This window comes from Macrotis lagotis, chromosome 3 (assembly GCF_037893015.1).
Source record: "Macrotis lagotis isolate mMagLag1 chromosome 3, bilby.v1.9.chrom.fasta, whole genome shotgun sequence".
Lineage (NCBI taxonomy): Eukaryota > Metazoa > Chordata > Mammalia > Peramelemorphia > Peramelidae > Macrotis > Macrotis lagotis.
In genome coordinates, this window is record NC_133660.1 from 276233521 (window position 1) to 276253694 (window position 20174).

The 20174-nt window shown below is 46.5% G+C and overlaps 1 protein-coding gene across 1 annotated transcript in view; it reads left to right on the top strand.

Annotated features, from left to right (window-relative positions):
- Positions 1 to 8055: 8055 nt before the first annotated feature.
- The window catches only part of SLC67A1 (solute carrier family 67 member 1), a 75123-nt gene continuing 63004 nt past the window's right edge, over positions 8056 to 20174 (top strand). The window contains exons 1-4 of the mRNA XM_074230812.1: positions 8056 to 8182; positions 11356 to 11573; positions 14930 to 15027; positions 15959 to 16104. Of these exons, the coding sequence (XP_074086913.1) occupies positions 8062 to 8182; positions 11356 to 11573; positions 14930 to 15027; positions 15959 to 16104 (583 nt within the window). The 5' untranslated portion in view covers positions 8056 to 8061. The remainder of the gene's footprint in view (positions 8183 to 11355; positions 11574 to 14929; positions 15028 to 15958; positions 16105 to 20174) is intronic.

The window sequence follows — 20174 nt, forward strand, 5'->3', positions numbered from 1 at the left end:
CTTCTTTTTGTAAATACCCCTAAAAGCTGACTGATGAAAGTGATTCTCCCTTGCCAGTCTTGGAGGAACCAAGCTGCAGGGGTTCAATGCATGGCAGGAGAGAATCACCTCTGACTCCTAGGGGAACCTCTAGAACTTGGGGGGAAAATGTGGCTTAGTTTGACTGACAGACCTAGTTTATCAGCCAGTGCCTCGGAGCTTACACGGGTTACAAATTACATAAGAAAAACCATCAAAAAGAAATCCAATTTGGGGGCCGCTAGATGGTGCAGTAGATAGAGTGCCAGCTCTGGAGTCAGGGGGACCTGAGTTCAAATCCAACCTCAAACACTTAATAATTACCTAGCTGTGTATCTTTGGGCAAGTCATTTAATAAATAAAATTAAATTAAATTTAAATTAAATAAATAAATTTAAATTAAATAAATTAAAAGTAAATTAAAATTAAATTAAAACTAAATTAATTAAAATTAAATTAATAAATTTAAAATTAAATTAAATTTAAAAGAAATCCAATTTGTAATAACACAAAATAAAATAAATATTCGGGGAGCGACCCAAAAAGAATCACATAGGAACCCAATCAGGGCATCCATAAAACTATAACCGATAAAAGAAAAAAGGGCCCAAATTATTGGAGGCCAAATTTAGTGTTCAAGGGTGGCTTAAACGGATGTAAGAATGGCAATACTCTCCTCACTTTCTTTGTCTAGTCAGGGAAATGCCAGCCCAGATTCCTGACTATGATAGGACAAATCATTGAAGTCACACAGTTGCCTGAGAAGTATAGAGAAAACTAGTCCCCCCATTCTACCTCATTTAGGATTGGTTGGTTACAGAATCAGGGAGGAGTAACCAGGACATTGGACTTGGCATTAGGAGCCTTGTATTCATATCCTACTTCTGACACTAGTTGGGGCACTTTGGCAAGGTTGGTCAAACCTACTGAGTCTCAGTCTCTTCATCTGTGAAATAAGGATAGTACTTCACAGGGAAGTACTGTGGAAATAAATGAGATAACAAGACGAGAACAGGTGGGACGAGAGGCACTATGGCCAAGCCTAGAGTTCTGCAGATTCTGCTTCTGCCTTGCTTGGGCTCTGTTCTTTTGGGGAAAGCAGAGGGTCTCTGGGGAAAGAAGACTGAATCTGCAATGGGAGGTCATATACTAGATCCTGGATCTGCCACTTACTACCTCTTTGTACCTCAGTTTCTTCATCTGTAAAATGAGGGGCTGGATCCAAGGACTTCAAAGGTACCTTCCAATTCTACATCTGTGAACCTAGATCAGTGATTATTCCTTATTTTAGAGCAAAATGTACCTTCCAGGCTTCCCTCCCAATAAGGAATCTTTATTTTTAAGGTTTTATTTATTTTTTTTGGCAAGGCAATGGGGTTAAGTGACTTGCCCAAGGTCATACAGCTAGTTAATTATTAAGTGGCTGAGGCCACATCTGAACTCAGGTCCTCCTGACTCCAGGGCTGGTGCTCTATCCACTGCACCACCTAGCCACCCCTCAACAAGGAATCTTAATGTATCTTGATAAATACCCTTTTTTCCGAATGCCATCCAAGACTAACAACTACCTAAATAGTCCAAAATCAAAATTCACTCCTAAATAAATGCTATACTATGCTAAGCTCAATAGTTGTAACTTAATTCATTTGAAATGTTCTTTCTCTCCCACAAGATCTATGAGAATAAACTTAATAGAGTCATGCAGAGCAGTTTAGTATGAGGTCTTGCTAAAATCCTTATAGTGTCCCACATAGAATATTCATAATTATTTTATAATTTTATATTTAGTTCCCACAGCGACAGGCAGAATTTTTTAATTTTCTAATGATAAAATATAAACTTGCATCTGGAGTTTTGGAGGGCAAATATCATCACTTATGTGAGAACTTAATGAACGAATCTAACAGAATATTATAAATAGTAGATTCAAGTGCCCTGAGGATTCATAACATTTTGTCATTGTTAAAAGGGTTTGTGGAACAAAGTCCTTCAGGACCCACAGACAGAGATCGTCTGTCCCATTATCATCTCCTCCTCTCAGAATTTTCTTTCACCAAAGATTGGGTGTCATTTCTCCATGAAGCCTTCCCGAGCCCCTCTGGGTGTGATCACCTTTATCTTATATTTGCTTGCCTATGAATACATTAAATCCTCTCAATGGATGAAAAACACCTTATGTAAGGTACCAACTGGGTCAAGGAATCACAACATCCAGGTTGGAAAGAGAGGCAGAGGCCTTGGGTCCAGAAGTGCTGACTAAAATTCCCACCAGTGAACATCCGGCCTGGTCTGAAGCCTCCAACATCTCCCAAGGAAGCCCCAATGACTAGGGCTTCTGCCTTTGCCCCATGCTTCCTTCTTCCTTCTCAGGCTAAACAGAATAAAACTAATCCCTCTTTAACTCAATGACCCTTGAAGGACAGCTCTTAGGTCTCCCTCCTTCCCTTCCTCCCCCAGTCTCCTCAGAGAGTGTCTGCCACATGGTCTCCCTTGGCCCAGTGTCCAGGCCCTTCACCTCATGAAGCTCTTTAGCTGATCAGTACCCTCCCTAAACCCTGGGGACTGGAATGAATGATCAGTCCCCTGGCCTGGAAAGGAGGCAAGGGGACATTCACTCCCATTTCCAGGAAGCTCAGTATCACTCAGTTCAGCCCATGTTCTAGCCCTATGGGCTTCCATTCTGTATTTGGGAGTTGGGCCTTTAAATCCATAGGAATTGGAATTTGGGAAGGTTCATTTAACAAGAAGGCGTCCACATGGGAAACACCAAGGACCTGCCTCTAGGCAAAGACACAGCTCACATCCGCAGAGAAAGAACTTGACGGTTGCTGAAAACAGACCGAAGTACACTTTTTACATTTTATTTTCTTGGGGATTTTTTTTTGCCTAAATTTTCTTTCACAAGATAACTATTATGGAAATGTTTTTCATGACTTTATATGTGTAACTTGTAATGAATTATTTGCCTTCTTAATGAAAGGAGTGAGGAGAAGAAAGAAGGGGGGGAGAGAATTTGAAATTCAATGTTTTAAAAAATGAATGTTAAAAATTATTTTACATGTATCTGGGGGGAAAATACTAAATAAACTTTAAAAAAGAGAAGAGAAAAAGGGACTATGCTCCCCTACTATGTTTGGGAACAGCTTGTTCCCACTGGCCACACAGCAAACAGGCAGTGTCTTTAAAATGGCAAACTGGGACATTTGAACTAGGTCCAGAGAAGATGCAGGTTTGGTTTGCCTGCAGATGGCTGAAAAGACATGGACTATCTCCACCACCACCACCACCACCACCTCTTTTAGGCCTGGGGACCCCAAAAATGAGCTTGGGGTTTTATCTTCATCTATTTGGTCAGTACTTCCTTTTGGGTCCTAGGCACAGGCCAGGATCAGAGCAATGACAGTCTTGGAAGCAGGCTTCCAGGTCAAGTGTTCCTATCAGCCTAGCGGGGAAGTCCTGAAAACCCAGAATGTGGTGGGATGGGCTTTGCCCTGGTAGTCAGGTGAGAACATGCTAAATAAGACTTAAGTTAAGCTTTGAATTTAATCTGCTTCCTTCCCCAGAGGCTGAAGTATGCAGGGGTGGGAAAAAAAGGGATTCCCCCCTACCCCATGTGCTGAGGGGGAGTTGACTGATTCTTTATTCATAACATGCCTTTGAAATAAATATTCCTCTGGTAAAAGCCAATTTGACTGAAAAGTAGTTAAATGGAACTGGGGTGCAGGGAATTCCTGGCATTGGTTGAGGAGTGGAGTCAGCAGAAGATAGATCAGATCCCCTTAAAGGTACCAGAGAACCTGGGGGGAGGGGTTAAATGTAGCATGCTTAGCCTTCAGGCTTTGGGATCAGGGTATTCACAGTTACACAAGGATAAGACTTCATTTATTCCGATTTAATTTCATCTTCTTAAATCCAGCCCAATATCTAGCCTGCTGAGAGATTTTTGTATGTTGACTCTATCATGCAACTTGTTGGCTCCCTTCCAACTTCTAATCTTCCTCATTATTTAAAGAGCAGACCTCATTAAAGGGCCAAGCTCAAATTCCTGGCAGACTCCACTGGAGACTTTCTTCCAAGATGTTTCTGATCTGTTAATGGCTGCTTTTGGGGTCCATCTTTCAGTTAGTTCTGAAGCCACCTAATAAGAACTATTATCTCTATAGGAACTGTATTGGATGATCTGACTGGTGGGGTGGGCAGCCAGTGGTGTTCATCATGGTGGCAGTCTCTCTGCCCAAGGAAGGGTCCCCTCCCTTAGGATTCAAGAGAACTGGAGGCAGGAGGTCTAGAGGCAAGATGGCAGAGTAAAGGCCGGGAATGACTCAGCTCTCCCCAATTCCCTTCCAATCAATGCTAAAATAATGCCTCAAAATGAATTCTAGAATGGCAGGATCCACAAAAGAATAAGGTGAAGCAATTTTCCAGCTCCAGACAACTTAGATGATCAGCAGGAAAGGTCTGTCTCACTGGATTACTCCCTGGCAAGCTAGCAGCAAGCCCTGGGAGTGACTGCGGCAAAAGGTCAGGGGATTACTCATTGCTGGCACCAGGAGCAGGACTCTATTGTGTAACCCATGCACATTTCTGGGTCAAAGTCTCAGAGTGAGGAGAAGCATTAGTAGGAGCAAGAATTCTGGTCATATTCCAGAACAGAAAAGAGTGCTTGTGATCACTCACAGCAGAGAACAGATCAGGAGAGCAGTAATCACACCTTGTCTTATATCATACCACCTTGTAAAAAGTGAAAACTTACAGACCTCCATAACTAGCTCTGAAAATAGAAGCATGAAAAACATTAAACATGGGACAGGGACTCCTCGAATCTGGGAGCAGAGTTCATCTTTAACATAAAGTTAAAAGTCAAGAAAAAAAATTAGCAAACAAAAGCAAAAAACACATATATATAGAAAATTACTTTATAACAGGGAAGATCAAAATGCAACTCAGAAGAAGACAATAAAATCAAAACTGCTACATGTACAGCCTCAGAGAAAAATGTGGATTGGCCTAAGCCTCCCCTCCCCTCAAAAAAAAATCCTGAAAGAGCTCAAAAAGGAGTTTCAAAATCAAATAAGAAAAATAAGAGAAAAATTTGGAAAAGGTGTGAGAGCAATGCAAGAAAATCATGAAAAAAGTCAACAGCTTGGTAAGGGAGGCACAAAAGAATACTGAAGACAATAATACCTTAAAAAACAGAATAGGCCAAATGATAACAGAGGCACAAAAATCCACTGAAGTGAAGAACTCATTAAAAAGCAAAACTGATCAAATGGAAAAACATGTGCAAAAGCTCATGGAAAAATAAAAAATAGGAGCGGCTAGGTGGTTCAGTGGATAGAGCACTAGCCCTGGAGTCAGGAGTACCTGGGTTCAAATCCGGTCTCAGACACTTAATAATTACCTAGCTGTGTGGCCTTGGGCAAGCCACTTAATCCCATTTGCCTTGCAAAAATCTAAAAAAAAAAAAAAAAAAAAAAAAGGATGCACTGGGAGAAAGGAGGAAGAGGAGGTAGAATGGTGTGAAAGAGGCATGAAAGCACATTTACAGTGAAAGGAAGAGTGAAGGATGGTGGGCAACACTTGGACCTCACTGTCATTAGAATAGGCTCAATGAGCAAATAACATACACACTCAGTTGGGTATAGAAATCTTACTCTAGAGGGAATCTGTCTTATAAAGGGAGAGAATAGGGGCAGCTAGGTGGTACAGTGCTTAGAGCACCAGCCCTGGAGTCAGTAATACCTGAGTTCAAATCCAGTCTCAGACACTTCATAATTACCTAGCTGTGTGGTCTTGGGCAGGCCACTTAACCCCATTGCCTTGTAAAAAACCTAAATAAAATAAAATAACATAAAATAAAATAAAATAACATAAAATATAAAATGAAATATAAAATAAAATAAAATAAAATAAAATAAAATAAAATAAAATGAGAGAAGAGTGGTAGAGAACTGATAGAGGGCAGATTAGGGGAGGTGGTGATCAGAAGCAAAACACTTTTAAAAAGTGATAGGGTGAAAGGGGATAGAAAGAAAAACAGGGAAATAATAGGATGAATGAATAATAGGAGGAAGTGTAATACACAGAGTAATCATAATTGTGAATGTGAATGCCATGAATTTACCCATAAAATGGAAGCAACTAGCTGGAGCTGTATTATGTCTTGGTTGAAGAGAGCATAAAGTTAAACATCAAGAAAAAATTAACAAACAAAACCCAAATACATAGAAAATGACTGTGGTGACGGGGAAGATCAAAACACAGCTCAGGAGGGTTGGCAGTGTAGGGTTAGGAATCGTGATCTCAGACCAAACAAAACCATAAATAAATCTAATCAAAAGAGATAATCATCAAAACTATTTTTTTGCTAAAAGGTACCACAGACATTGAAGCAATATCCAAAAACAATTACAAGTTTCTCTGAGGCCTCATTTCTCAAATAGAGTTTTAGTATGGACCTAAGTCAGATTTCTAAAAGCTATTCCCCAATTGGCAAATGACTACAGGATATGAACAGTTTTCAAAAGAAGAAATCAAAGCTATCAACAGTCATAAAAAAATGCTTTAAATCATTGTTGATTAAAGAAGTGAAAATTAAAACAACTGAGGTATCACTTTACATCTATCAAAAACGACAAATGCTAGAGTGGATAAGGGAAAATAGGAACATTGAAGGAAAATTAATGTATTGTTGGTGGAGTAGTGAGCTGATCCAACCATTCTCCAACCATGGTGAACAATTTGGAACTATGCCTAAAGGGCTCTGACACTGTGAATACTCTTTGATCCAGCAATATCACTACCAGGTCTACATCCCAAAGAAATCAAATAAAGTAGAAAAAGATCCACAGGTACAAAAATATTTCTAGCAACTCTTTCTGTGGTGGCAAAAACTTAGAAATTGAGGGGAATGCTCATCAGTTGGGGAATGGCTGAACAAGCTGTAGCATGTGATTGTGTGGGAATATGATTGTGAGCAATGATGAGAGGGGCTGTTTCAGAAATATATGACCTTTATGAAGCAAAGTAAGAAGAACCCAGAGATCATTGTGCATAGTATCCGTATATTGCAAAGGTGATCAACGGGGAAAGATTTGGCTGCTCTGAGCAATTCGATGTTTCAAGACAACTTCAAAGGACTCTCGATGAAGAAATGCTGTCTTGTCCATTGAGAGAGAGAGAGAGAGAGAGAGAGAGAGAGAGAGAGAGAGCCAGAGACAGAGAGAGAGAGAGAGAGAGAGAGAGAGAGAGAGAGAGAGAGAACAGATAAATATTGTAAATTGAAATAATTTTCTTATTTTCTTGATGGGGGTGACTACTATGGAAATATGTTTTACACAGTTTCACATGTATAATTGACAGCCTAGTGCTTGCCTTCTCAGTGGATGAGGGAGAGGGTGGGAAGGAGGGAGAGAATTTAGAAACTCAAAATCTGAAAAGAATGTTTAAAAAGATAAATAAAATGTTGTTTTTAAAGAGGACTAGGGACTGAATGGATCACTGTAAAATACCATCCCAGTGTCCCACAAGAGTCAGGGATGAGACCCGAAAGCTATGCTAGTCGCCTTCTACCTAAAGCAGCCCAGTTTGGCCAGGGCTTTTCAAAACTAAGGCCCCAGAACTGACTCCTCACGCGGTACGGCAGGGCCTCGAATCTGATAGACGCGTAGTGTGTTGACTGTTCCAAGAGATGCGTGCTGGCCCTAAGAGGACCATCAAAAGGAAACGATAAGAACTGATTCCCAAGCCATTTCAATCCAACTCAGTGAGTCCTTAGTAAATGCCTCCCGGGGCTGATGTGCTGCTGGGGGCTAACCCCCACATGAGGACATTCACTGGGGCAAGGGGAGGCTGTTTCATTTCTTTCTCTGCATACCCATCCTTTGGCACAATGCCACATACAGAGTAAACATCCTCTCTAGAAATATCTTGGAGTTGAATGGAATCGAATGAACCTTGCCAAGAATAGCTAGGGCTTGGTCAGCGTGGTCAAGGTCCCTCTGATCCCAGTCTGGGGCTGGTGCTGATTTGCCTGTGGCTGGGATGGCCCCGATGGCAAGGCATTTCAGGGGCAACACCTGGCCTCTGAGGGACGTCCCGAATGTGTCATCTCTAAAGTCTTGGCCGGTCCCATCTGGGCTCAGGAGCTTCTCCCCAGGCCCAAGTGAGTCACGGGGCCCAAGGGCTGGAGTTGCTTTACCAGATCTCCCCCCGCCCCCCCAGATTCAGGAAGTTACCAGCCCACGTGTTCAGTGCCAGCAGAAACAAAGCCCCAGGAAGGAGCTGTGGCTTCCTGCCCTGACGACTCAGGGCCATCCTGGAGTGGTCCCTCCTGTCACAAGTGAGCAAGCCAGCCAGGGGGCAGCTGACGGGGGACCCCGGACCCTGGCCCAGGTGTGTAGAGACTGTCTGTGGCAGGCTGGCCCCGGTTGGCTCCACCTTCCTTTCCCTAGCTTCTTTCAGTTTCCCTCTCCTACTTCCCTTTAGAGGCTTGGAGGGTTCTGCTGACACTGGGGAAGCGCCCCAGGAGGCCTGGATCGGGACATTAGGCCCCAGTTTGGGGGAGAAGGAAGGCTGCTAATGCTCCATTGGGTCTCACATGGCTTGGGGGAACAAATGCTGCCTCTTGAGTCAGAGGAGCACAGTTCAAATCTCAGCTTTGGCGTTTTGTGGCACTGCTGCGTCTCAGTTTCCCCCCTCTGTAAATGAGGTGGTTGGATGAGGTGGCCTCTGAGTTCCCCTCTACCTCAAGAGCCAAGACCCTGAGATACCCTGTAATATTAGTAACAACAACAACAATTGATGCCTATTTGGGGCTTTAGGGTTAACCCGAAAAGGGTCATTTGGAAGGGTTCCTCAAGCCAGGGTCACCCCAGGGCCCCCCTACCTGGTCTGAACTTCCAGATAGTGTATGAATTGTGATGTCCAACTGGGAGACCTTTCCTTCATGCATCCTCCTTTTGCTAAGTGAGCCCCACCCTGAGCCTCAGTTTCCAACCCTGTCATAATGTGGACACAGCCTTCCTCTCAGGGTTGCTATGAGGATGGAAATCGTGGCTCTTAGCAGGGTGCATGAGAAGGGAAAGGGTTTCAAACAAGATAGTATCTATGAAACATACAGATCAGCGCTTAGCACCTCACCGGGGCTTACTCAATGAGTGGTTCCTTGCCCCTTTCTTCTCAGCCCATCCCCCACCACCCTATTGACCTCTCCGGGGCCCACCAGGGTTCCCAGATCCCAGCAGCCAAGGGACTGGACTGTTCCCAGCAGGTCACATTTCCTTGGCTGCGTATGAACAAAGGCAGCTCCAGAAGGAGCAGAGGTGGGGCAGGCAAGGGTGATTGTCTCAGGTAAGCTGAGGAGGAGATTGGAGCAGGGGATCCATGAGGCCCTCCCCAGTCCCGTCAAGGTCTGACCCTCTCTCTGACTAGGGAAGAAATGTGCAGAGTGTTGCCGGTGATGTGGGTTCAAACTCCCTTTATCGCCTGTGGGAGCTTAGAGAAGATATCTCCCTTCTCTGTGCCTCAGTTTCCTTGTCTGTAAAATTAGGGGATTGGACTGGATATTCCCAAAGGTCCCTCCCAGGACACAAAGTTCTATCTTCATGTCAGCCCAAAGGAATTCACCCAAATGCAGGTTCCAGCTGCAGGGTGGGCCAGACTGCCCAGACCTCCTGAGGGATATGACCCACCTGGGCTTCTCTGCACTGGGTTAACCCCCTCGTGCTCGGTCCTGGGCAGCCCAGGGCAGAGGGATGTTGAGTGACTGGAGATGAGGGTGACAGCATGGGAAAGGGCCCTGGGAGCTCACGGCCAGGCAAGGGAACTGAAAAGGTAGCCTGGAGAAGGGGGCACAGGAGAACTGTCCCAGAGAACGGGGAATTGGAGCAGAGAAGCAACTTTGGGCTTCCCTCTGGGAAGAGCGTTCCAAAATGGAGCAGGTTTCCTCAGGAGGTAGTGAGCCCCGCCTTGCTGGAGGTATTGGAGCGGAGGGGAGCTGACACTTTGTTGGGGGCGCTCCTGGGATAGAAGGGTGGGGTTTCAGGCATGATGACTGATTAGTGGAGGGCAGTGAGCCCACCCTTCTTCTCTTGGATCCGTCCTTACAAGCAGGTCGCAGTTCAGCCCAGTGAGGGCCGCAGAGACAGGGTCTAACCCTCTGGATGCAGAAGGCCCTCGGAGGCCTCAGCCTGAGCAGGGAAAGGAAGGGTCACACCTGCCTGGGGCCCTGTGTGGGTCCTCTCCTCTTGCCTGTCCTGCAGGTTGGAAATTCCAGCCCAAGGGGACGCCCACAGCAAGCCCTGGCTGCCCCCCTTCCCCCAGTAGTGGGCCTCAGTCTTACTAATAACAAGGCCACACGTCCCATGCTGCCCTTCTGCCAGCATAGGATCCCTATGTTACTATTAAGGTTTAATTTATAAGAACAAGATTCCTGGTATTCCTATCAGAGAGCTTTTGTCCTCACAGCAACCCTGGGATATGGCTGCTGTTAGCCCATTTTATAGATGAGAAAATCGATGACACAGAGGATAGACTTAGTGTCTGAGGCAGGATTTGAACTCACACCCCAGGTCCAACACTGTCATTGTGGTGGCCCCCAGCTGCCTGCTCAGGAAGCCAGACTTTAGCAAGGGCTCCTCCCTCCTCTGCTTGGAGACCCTCTGAGGCTGCCTTCCTGACAAAAGTCATCTCTATTCTCTCCTGACTGTTCTCTGGGATTGCCAACCAGGCTCAGTCCTCCCCGCAGAGCAGCCCCAACACCCTCAGAGATAAAGAAGGCACCCCCCTCCCGTGCTCCCTTCCTCTGCTCCCTGGACAGAGGGAATTTCTGACCTAGGGGCTGGGGGCTTGGGAAGGGCCTGAGGGTGATAAGATGTTGATGGCCCTATATTTTGATTATTTATTTTATATTTTTAATATTTTGATAGTTGCATTTCAATAGAATTTGTTTCCTTTAATTTTGTGAATCTGAGAAGGGCACCCTTGGGCCCTGGACTGTGGCAGCCCAAAGTCTAGGTGGAGCCTGGTTGTCCAGTGATAGGAGATGACCTTTACCCTCTTGATCCCTCCCTCTACCACTTACCCCCACCCCAGTGACCATACCCAGAGGAGTCCTCCAGAGGGTCCTGGCTCCCCGGGGCCTCCTGCCCTGGTCTGGCGCACACATCCTGCCCACCTCCAGCCTCCTTCCTTTTCTTTTCCTCCTGTCCCTGGGGAGCCTCAGTCCCCGCCCAGCCCAGCACCCTGCAGGCAGGTGGCCCACAGTCAACAGGACTTTGGCACCTTAGGTGGCCCGCTGCCACCAAGCCGGCCCCTCTGCTGTCTCCCCTTGCCCAGATAACCTTCTGCGGGTCTGGGCCAGAGGCCAGGCCCTCAGCCAGGCCATGATGCGGGCAGGAGCCCCTCTCCAGCAGGGGGGCAAGGCCCAGGGAGGCCTCCACAAGGAGACCCCAAGCTCTCCAGGACACCCGGGCCGGCACTTTGTCCTCCGGATAACCTATTTGCTGACAGCAGTGGAGCTCACCTGCCTCTTCATGCAGTTCTCTATTTTGCCGGTAAGTGGTCCTGTTTGGCGGGGGGGGGGGGGGGGGGGGGGGGGGGGGGGGGGGGTGAGGGGTCCCAGTCCCAGGGATCTCCCAGAGGGCAGCTCTTTCTGCACTAGCCCAGGCTCCCTCCCATACACCCCTGAGCAAGGGCTGGAGCCCAGCCAGGGCTGGTTGTGGGGGGAGGGAGGCCAGTCCTAAGCAAGGACACAGCGGACAGAACCCTGCCCCTTCCCCTCTGGGCCTCCATTTCTTCATCTGTATTTTGAAGGCAATGCACACCATGGTCTCCTGGTCTCTGAGGTCCATGACCAGCCCAAGGCCTCTGTGGACTGCAGACTATCTGTCCACATCCTGTTCAGGTGCAGAAATAGCGGAGCCTCTTAGAGGACTCTGGGTCACTCAAGCACAAATTGGCTGATTGACTTTGGGCAAGTCACACTCCCTGCCTGGGCCTCAACTTCACCTGTTATGGGGGATCATGAGGCCTGTCCTCTAATGTTTGTGCTCCATTTCTGAAGACCACATCAGGGAGGTGATGCCAGGACAAGAACATAAATTGGATTTGAGGTGGGGCTGCACTAAGTCCCCAGCCTCACTCTCTCTTGCAGAGCCACCTGAGACCAATGGCCAGATATAGATCTGGACCACAGGAGACGGCTCTGGTGTGAGGCAATGGGTAAAGTGACTTGCCCAAGGTCACACAGCTAATAAGAGTCCATTGGAATTCCAGTCCTCCTGACTCCAAGGCCAGTGCTCTATCCACTGCAGCACCTAGCTGCCCTCCCCCGTCTCAAGGTTGCTATGAGCTGCAAGGGAGAGAAAGATCCTGAAAGAACTTTGTGGATGAAACATCTCCCCCTCCTTCTCTTCTCCTTCTCTTCTCCTTCTCCTTCTCCTCCCTTTCTCTTCCTTCCTCTCCCTTCCCCTCCTCCTCTCTCCTCCCTTCCTCTCTGCTCCTCTCCCTTCCCCTCCTCCTTTTCTTCTTCCTTCCCTTCCTTTTCCTCCCCTTCTCTTCCTCCTCTTCCTCCTCCTCCCCCTGCTCCTTCCCCTCTTCACCCTCACTTTCTGGAGGGATCCCCTGAATCTAATGAAAGGCTCAGCCTGGGAGCCCCAGGAGTGGGAGGGTCCTGGGAGATGGCAGAGTCCAACCCTTTCACTTGATAAAGAGGGCAATCGAGTTCTGGAGAGTGAAAGGAACAGGACCAATGTGCCAAGCCGGCTCTCAGCCCAGGTCTCCTGATGCCCCAGCTCAAGGGACAGCAGCTGGGGCAGAGCCCGGGACCCAGAGGGAGGCCTGGAAAGAGTCCCTGGGAAGAGTCTGAGGCTCTTCTGTCATGACTTTTCCCCAGAGCAGTGAGTGAAATGGCCCAGGCCCATTCATTCTGGGCTAGCAGAAGCTTGGCTGAGTGACCTTGGACAAGTCCCAGAGGCCTCTCTTGGAAAGATGGCCTTGGAGTGATTGGGAGTGAAGGAATGACAAAGCAGCTGTGTGACCTGCATCCTGGTCTGGCACTGAGCCATCGGTCCATCTCGGCCGGCCGGAGCCCCCATTCTGAGACCAAGGCAGCTCCTAAGGCGGTTTCAGCCACAAGTCAGAGGGAAGGTCCCGTGGTTCTGCCAATGGACAGGCCTTGACTTTAAAACCACTTTAGGGTGTCTAGGTGGCGTAGTGAATAGAGCACCGGCCCTGGAGTCAGGAGTACCTGGGTTCAAATCCTGTCTCAGACACTTAAGAATGACCTAGCTGTGTGGCCTTGGGCAAGTCACTTGACCCCATTTGCCTTGCAAAAACCTAAAAAAAAAACACTTTAGCTTCTTCATTGACTCACTGACTGTGCCAAGGACATTCATTTCTGGCTCTCCCTGAAGCTGCTGGGGCACTCCCAGAGGGAGGCCTTGTCCCTTGTCTACAGGGGCTGCTTCAGATGTTGGCTTCCCAGGCTTCCTCCATTCAGGGCTGGTGGTATGGAGATGCTCGAGGCCAGGATGCTCCCCCTGCCCCCCCACTACCACCACCCAAATCTGCTCCCACCTGCCCTGCCCCTTGCATTCTTGGAAACCAGGCCCTTCCCATGCTTGATCTTTCCTCAGACCCCCTGAAAATACCAGTGGTCTCATCCCCACCCTCTTCTCCCTCCTCACCTCTTCTGCCAGGACATTAGTCTACCTTTGATGTTCTGAGAAATATCTGGACTGCCCAGCTTTCATGGGTGGCTGGCTTGGAAGATCATGACCTCTCACTGTTCCACAGTGAGGAATTCCTCTCCTTGACCACAGTCTCTACCCTTTCTGCCTTCTGGCCAACTCAGTGCCCCCATACCCAGTCATACCCCTCCTGTGACCTCCCTGTTCTCCCAGCCTATGTGCCCTGCGTTGGCCTTTCATCCCCTTCTAATATTGGCCCTTGGGCCCAAAGATTCTAGGATAATAGATTTAGGGATGGGTGGAACCTCTGAAGGCCTCTGGTCCTACGCTTTTACTTTGGAAAAAAACTGATTCCAAGGATGTTGAGTGACCCAGGGTGCCAGTGTGTGAGCTGGCATTGGACCCCAGGTCCATCACTCTGCCCACTCTCCCACACTGCCTCAGGTTAAGCAGTTCAGTCCTAGACTTTCATGGTCTCTTAAAGTCCTTGTGCTTTGTCACTGGCATCTTGCCAAGCCTTAATCCTATGGTGACCCCAACATTTGTTCTTTTTTCCAGTTCTCAAACTGTTACTGAGGTGCCCCCAGGACATGTCTCAAGGCCCCTCAGAGTCCGGCCTGAGAGAGTCCCCTCGCCCACTCTCCACAAGTGCCACCCCAAGGCTTCTCCTCTTCCTAAAGCTCAGATACCACCTTCCCAGCAGAGAACACCACATCCCACCTCCCCAAGACAGTCCACAGAGGACCCCTCCCCTCCCATCTCCATCCGGTTGAACAATCTGGCCATTACCCCCATTGTCTCCCCCCCAAGGTTAAGGTCTTATCTGTGCTCTTCAAACTAGGCCTCTCTCTGCCTACTTTATCTCCCCCTCTATCTTGACCACTCCCCTGGCTGCCCACAAGTTTGCCATCTTCAGCTTTTCTAGGTGTTCCTTCCCCCTCTTCCTCTCTCTTTCCTCTCTCTTTTCTCTATCCCCTTCTCCCTCTCCTTTCCTGTCCCCTCTGTACTTCCCTCCCCCTTTCTTTTCTCGATCTTTCTCTCTCTCCCTCCCCTCCACCTGGGATCACTCCACATCTCTGTGCCTCAGTTTCCTTACTTGTCAGAGAGGATGAATGACTCCTACTCAGTCTTTCTCAGAGGTCATTGGAATAGTTTGATAAGAGAAAGGATACCCTGATGCCATACAAACAATAAGACATGGGGTGTTTTCTGGATTTCAGTATCTGGCGAAGAACCTGGGACTGGACTCAGTGGGCTTTGGCTACCTTCAGACCATCTTTGGGGTTCTCCAGCTCCTGGGAGGCCCTATCTTTGGCAGGTAATATAACTCTTCCTCTAGAGATAGGGGAGTCAAGACTTCTGAGGCCCCTTGTTGCCTGCCTCCCCTGGGAAGAGAGAGCACAGAAGCACAGGACTGGGGAGCTGGGAAAGAGGGGGTGCCCTCTGAACTTAGACTCAAAAGTCTTTGGTTCTTAATCTCAGCGTTGAGGTGAATTTGATGGGTGACTTGGGTTACATTTCTGCTTGTGAAAGGATGGGATTGGACTCTGCCCTGAGAGGTCTCCCTGCTGTCTACTAGGGGGAAGAGCCTGGGCTTTAGGTTCGGGCCTGAGGGGAGGGTTATGTCTAGGACAGGTGGAAAGAAGTCAGCCAACTGGAACTAGTTAGGACGCTCCTCCCCCTTCCTCCTTCCTCCTCCTTTCATTCCTCCCCTCCTCCCCTTCCTTCTCCTCTCTCTCCTATCCTCCCCCTTCTCTTCCTCCTCCTCTCCTACCCTTCCCCTTTCTACTCCTCCCTACTCACCTCCCATTCCCTTCTTCTTTTCTCCTTCCCTCTCCCCTCTTCCCCCTCTCTCCCCCTCCCCCTTTCATCATTTTGATCCCCCCAGCTCTCCCTTTCCCTTCTTTCCCTCTCCACCATGATCCCTCCTCCCACTCTTTCCTTCTCCCTCTTCCTGCCTTCTCAGGACCCAGTTTCCTTCCTTCTGCTGTGGTCAGCCGAGGGTCTAGCTCTGATGCTCACTTGATGTGAGACTTTGGAGAGGTCACTTTCTAGGTCCTAGGCCTTTGTCAGATAAGAGGGTTGGATTAGGTGTCTCCTAAGGTTCCATGGTCCCGTGATCCTAGAACATCCCTGGAAATGTCAGAGTAGGAGACCTTAAACCTCCTAGGGGAGCCTCTAGGGAACAGGTGTGAGGGCTTGCTTGATGTTCCTGAACAGGGAAGTCTTATGTCTCTGTCTCCTCCCAGGTTTGCTGACCAGTGGGGGGCTCGGGCAGCCCTGACCCTCTCCTTCTTGGCTGGTTCTGGCCTCTACCTGCTTCTCTCTCTTGCCACAAATGTGCCTCTCCTCATGGCATCCCGGATCCCAGCTCTGTTCATGCATGTGCTCCCAGGTACTGGGGCTCCTATACTGGCCTAGGGATACAGTGTGGAGGAAGAGAATATCATGTGGCCTGGCCTTGGGATTTGGGAGAGAGGCATAGGTGGGGGTGGAGAGGGATAGAAAGATTTGGAAAGGAGGTATTGGAAGGGGCCCCTCATTCCTTGGGATAGTCCAGCGCCCACCTTTCCTGAACAGCTCCAGCTAGAGGGAACATGGGCCCCAGGCTCAGAAGATTTACACCCAGATTCCTTTCTGCCACGTACTACTTGGGTGACCAAAAACAATGACATCCCCTTCTCTGGGCTCTATTCCCTTCCTATAGAAACAAGAGCATTTGACTCTACAGCCTAATCTGTCAAACAATCAAACAGCAGGCTTCATCAAAGCCTTTTCTAGATGTTAGGTGCCAAAAATCAAAGTGAAAGGACACCTGCCTTCCAAGACGTCACAGTATTATGGTCAGAAATGTGATCTGTCTTTGACCATGTCCACAGTACCACTTGCTTGCTGGGGAGTGAGGAACCAGAATTCTCCACAAATCTGTAGCCCTGCCTCAGACTAGTCGGAGTTCCCAGGGACCCAGGGACCCCTGGAGACCAGCAAGCAGGTTGTGCTTTAGACATGGTCAAAGGTAGGTTACATGAGTAAATATAGAATGTATGCCTAAGAAGGCCCCACTGGAGGTGAACGGAGTTTTAAAAGGAGCTAAGAGTTCCAAGATGCAGAAGTGAATAAAGTGTGTATTCTATACATAGGGAACAACCTGATCAAGGGTGAGGGGCTTTCAGAGTCAGTCAGAGAAGTTTATATTTTATCCAGAAGATAAGAGAGAGCAATGGGGCTTCCTGAGCAGGGGAGTTTCATGGTCAGACCTATACTTTAGGAATATCACTTTGGCCCCTGTGTGGAGGATGGATGGGAGACAAAAGAGACTGGAATCAGGGTGACCAGTTAGGAGGCCGTTGCAATGGTCTAGACAAGAGGACATGGAGGCCTGAACTAGGGCAATGGCTGCCTGAGTGGAGGTGGAGGCAGATAGTATAGGGATCAAACTAATAAGATGTGACAACCGATTGGCTATGGCAGCCAAGTAAAAAATGGAAATGAGAGGAATTTGGATGATTTAAAGACTTCAACAGAAAGAGGGAAGAGCTAGGAAGGAAATTATGAGTTCTGTTTAGACATTTCAAGTTTTCAGTGACTTTCATGACATCTTACTGGAAATGTCTAATGCATAATTGTGACATGTGACTCAAGTTCAGATGAGAAAACAGGACCAGAGAAATTAGAAATTGGAAATCATTTGCATCCAAATGATTATTGAGCTGGTGCAAAGTGATGAGGTCCCTGATAGAAAGTGTATATGTAGAAAAGAAAGAAACAAACCTCTGGGTAGTTTGGAGATAACCACAGTTTGGATGTCATGGAAAAAAAGTTAGCAAAAAAAGACTGCAAAGGAGCAGAAAAAAGCAAGAGTTGTACTATGACACCATCCAGGAGAAGAGGATGAACAGTAGGATCAAATCCTGAAGTGAAGGAGATGGTCAAAGATCAGGAGCAGGAGGAGGAAGCAAAGCAACTCATATCTTCCCAGAAACAAAAATGGAGGAAGCGATCTATGTGAGACATGATGGAGAAATCCAAGGATCTGGCCAACCTCCCTGAGTTCTTTTCCAGCCCAGGTTTACATAAAAAGTCCAGCCTTAGAGAGTTGGGGGCTGGAGGGAGATTTGTACAAATCAGTACAGTGTAATGGAAGCAGTACTGGGAGAATAATTTATACAAAACAACAACACTGAAGACAAATTCTGGAACTCTGTTCAAAGAATTAGGAACTTGACTAGTCTGAGGCAAGACCACAATTCCACAAGGCCCAAGATGAAACATGCTAACAATCTCCTGAGAGACAGGGACTGGACCTGGCACAGTTTGGGATTTCCAGCTTTGAACATGGACAATTTAGGAATTTGTTTTGCTTGACTATTACAAAGGTTTTTAGTGTTCTCCCTTTTTAAATGGGGAGGGAGGGAGGAGAAAAGAAATGCTTACTAATGTAAAAAATAAATTAAAATGAAAGAACATAATGAAAGGAAGATCTGTGATAATGGTCTAGATAAGAGAAAGAAAAGAGCTATTCATTGAATTAAGTCCAAAAATGCATGCTCCTCTCTCATCACACTTTTCTTCTCTGTAAACAATGGGTGGGGGCACCAGCCCTGGAATCAGGAGGACCTGAATTCAAATGTGACCTCAGACACTTAATAAATAGCTAGCAAAGTAACTTTGGGCAAATCACTTGACCCCATTACCTTACAAAAACAAACAAACAAAAAAGAGAATAGGTGGGAATCAAAGAAAGGAAAAAAAGTATAAGAGAATTGGTGGAGGAAAATATATAATTAATATCACATAAATGTCATTGGGATTAGTTCATCCATAAAACAAAAGGAGATAGCAGAATGGATTAGAAAAAAGAATCTCACAATAGTTATTTAAATTAAATACATTTGAAATCTGAACATTTGCAGGTTAAAATAAGCAGCTGGAACAAAATCTAATATACCAGATAAACTTTGAAAAAGAAATTTTAAAGTTAAGGGAAACAATCATAATCTCAGACAAAGGAACAACAAAAATAGATTTGAATAAAAAAAATAGAAGAATTATATTATGTTGAAAGATACCTAAAATACTGAGTTAACATTACTACTTAAATTGATAATAAAACTAGAATAGTGGTGAGCACCCTCAATGTATCCCTTTCAGATTTAGACAAGCCTAAGGAATTCTATTAAAGAAATCAAGAGTAGGGGCAGCTAGGTAGTAAAATGGATAGAGCATTGGCCCTGGAGTCAGGAGCACCTGAATTCAAATCCAACCTCAGACACTTAATAATTATCTAGCTGTGTGGCCTTAGGCAAGCCACTTAACCCCGTTTACCTTGCAAAAACCTAAAAAAAAAAAAAAATCAAGAGTGAATACTAGAGAATCACAGAATTTAAGAGCAGAAAGGGACCATCTGGTCCAATCTATAAATGAAAGAAATCCCTACTATGGCACACAAGATAGCTACATTTAGCAATTAAGAAATCATTGAGGGCAGCTAGGTGGCATAATGGATAAAGCACTGGCTCTGGAGTCAGGAGTACCTGGGTTCAAATCCGGTCTCAGACACTTAATAATTACCTAGCTGTGTGGCCTTGGGCAAGCCACTTAACCCCATTTGCCTTGCAAAAACCTAAAAAAAAAAAAAAAAAAAAAAAAAGAAATCATTGGTAACTCTGGAGAGGGCAGTTTAAGTTGAATGACAAAATCAGAGGTTGATAACAAAGAATTGAGAGGTGAGAGGGCAAGGAGGTTCTGCAGTTTTTTCTAAGAGTCTGAGAAAGGGGGGAGGCTAGGTGATGCAGTGGATAGAGCACCAGCCCTGGAATCAGGAGTACCTGAGTTCAAATCTGGCCTCAGACCCTTAATAATTACCTAGTTGTTGGCACAGTGGATAAAGCACTGGCCATGGAGTCAGGAGTACCTGGGTTCAAATCCGACCTCAGACACTTAATAATTACCTAGCTGTGTGGCCTTGGGCAAGCCACTTAACCCCAATTGCCTTGCAAAAAAAAAAAAAAACCTAAAAAAATAATCTGAGAAAGGAAGGAGAGTTGCTTGACAATAGTTTAAGGGATCACAGGGTCATGTGAGGGTTTTAAGGGTGGGGAGGCAGGGGTGGTGTGTTTATAGGCAACAGGGAAAGAACCAATAGATTTATTAAGAGAGATTAAAAATGAGAGACACAGAGAGAAAGAGACAGAAATGGAAAGAGAATTAGAGAAACAGAGACATAGAGAGAAACAGAAAGAGAAATATAAAAAGGAGGGGGGAGATTATAATAATAAAGACAATCTATTAGAAAAGAGAGTATAGGATAATGCTGCAAGTATAGAAGTTTGCTTTGTCAAGAAGGGTCACATCTTCATAAAAGAGTGTAGTAAAGGAAGAGAAAAGAAAGAGTAATATGAAATCAGATTGATTTCACAGTTTTGCAATGTAGGGAAGGAGAGGGAGCTTGTGATGAATGATTTC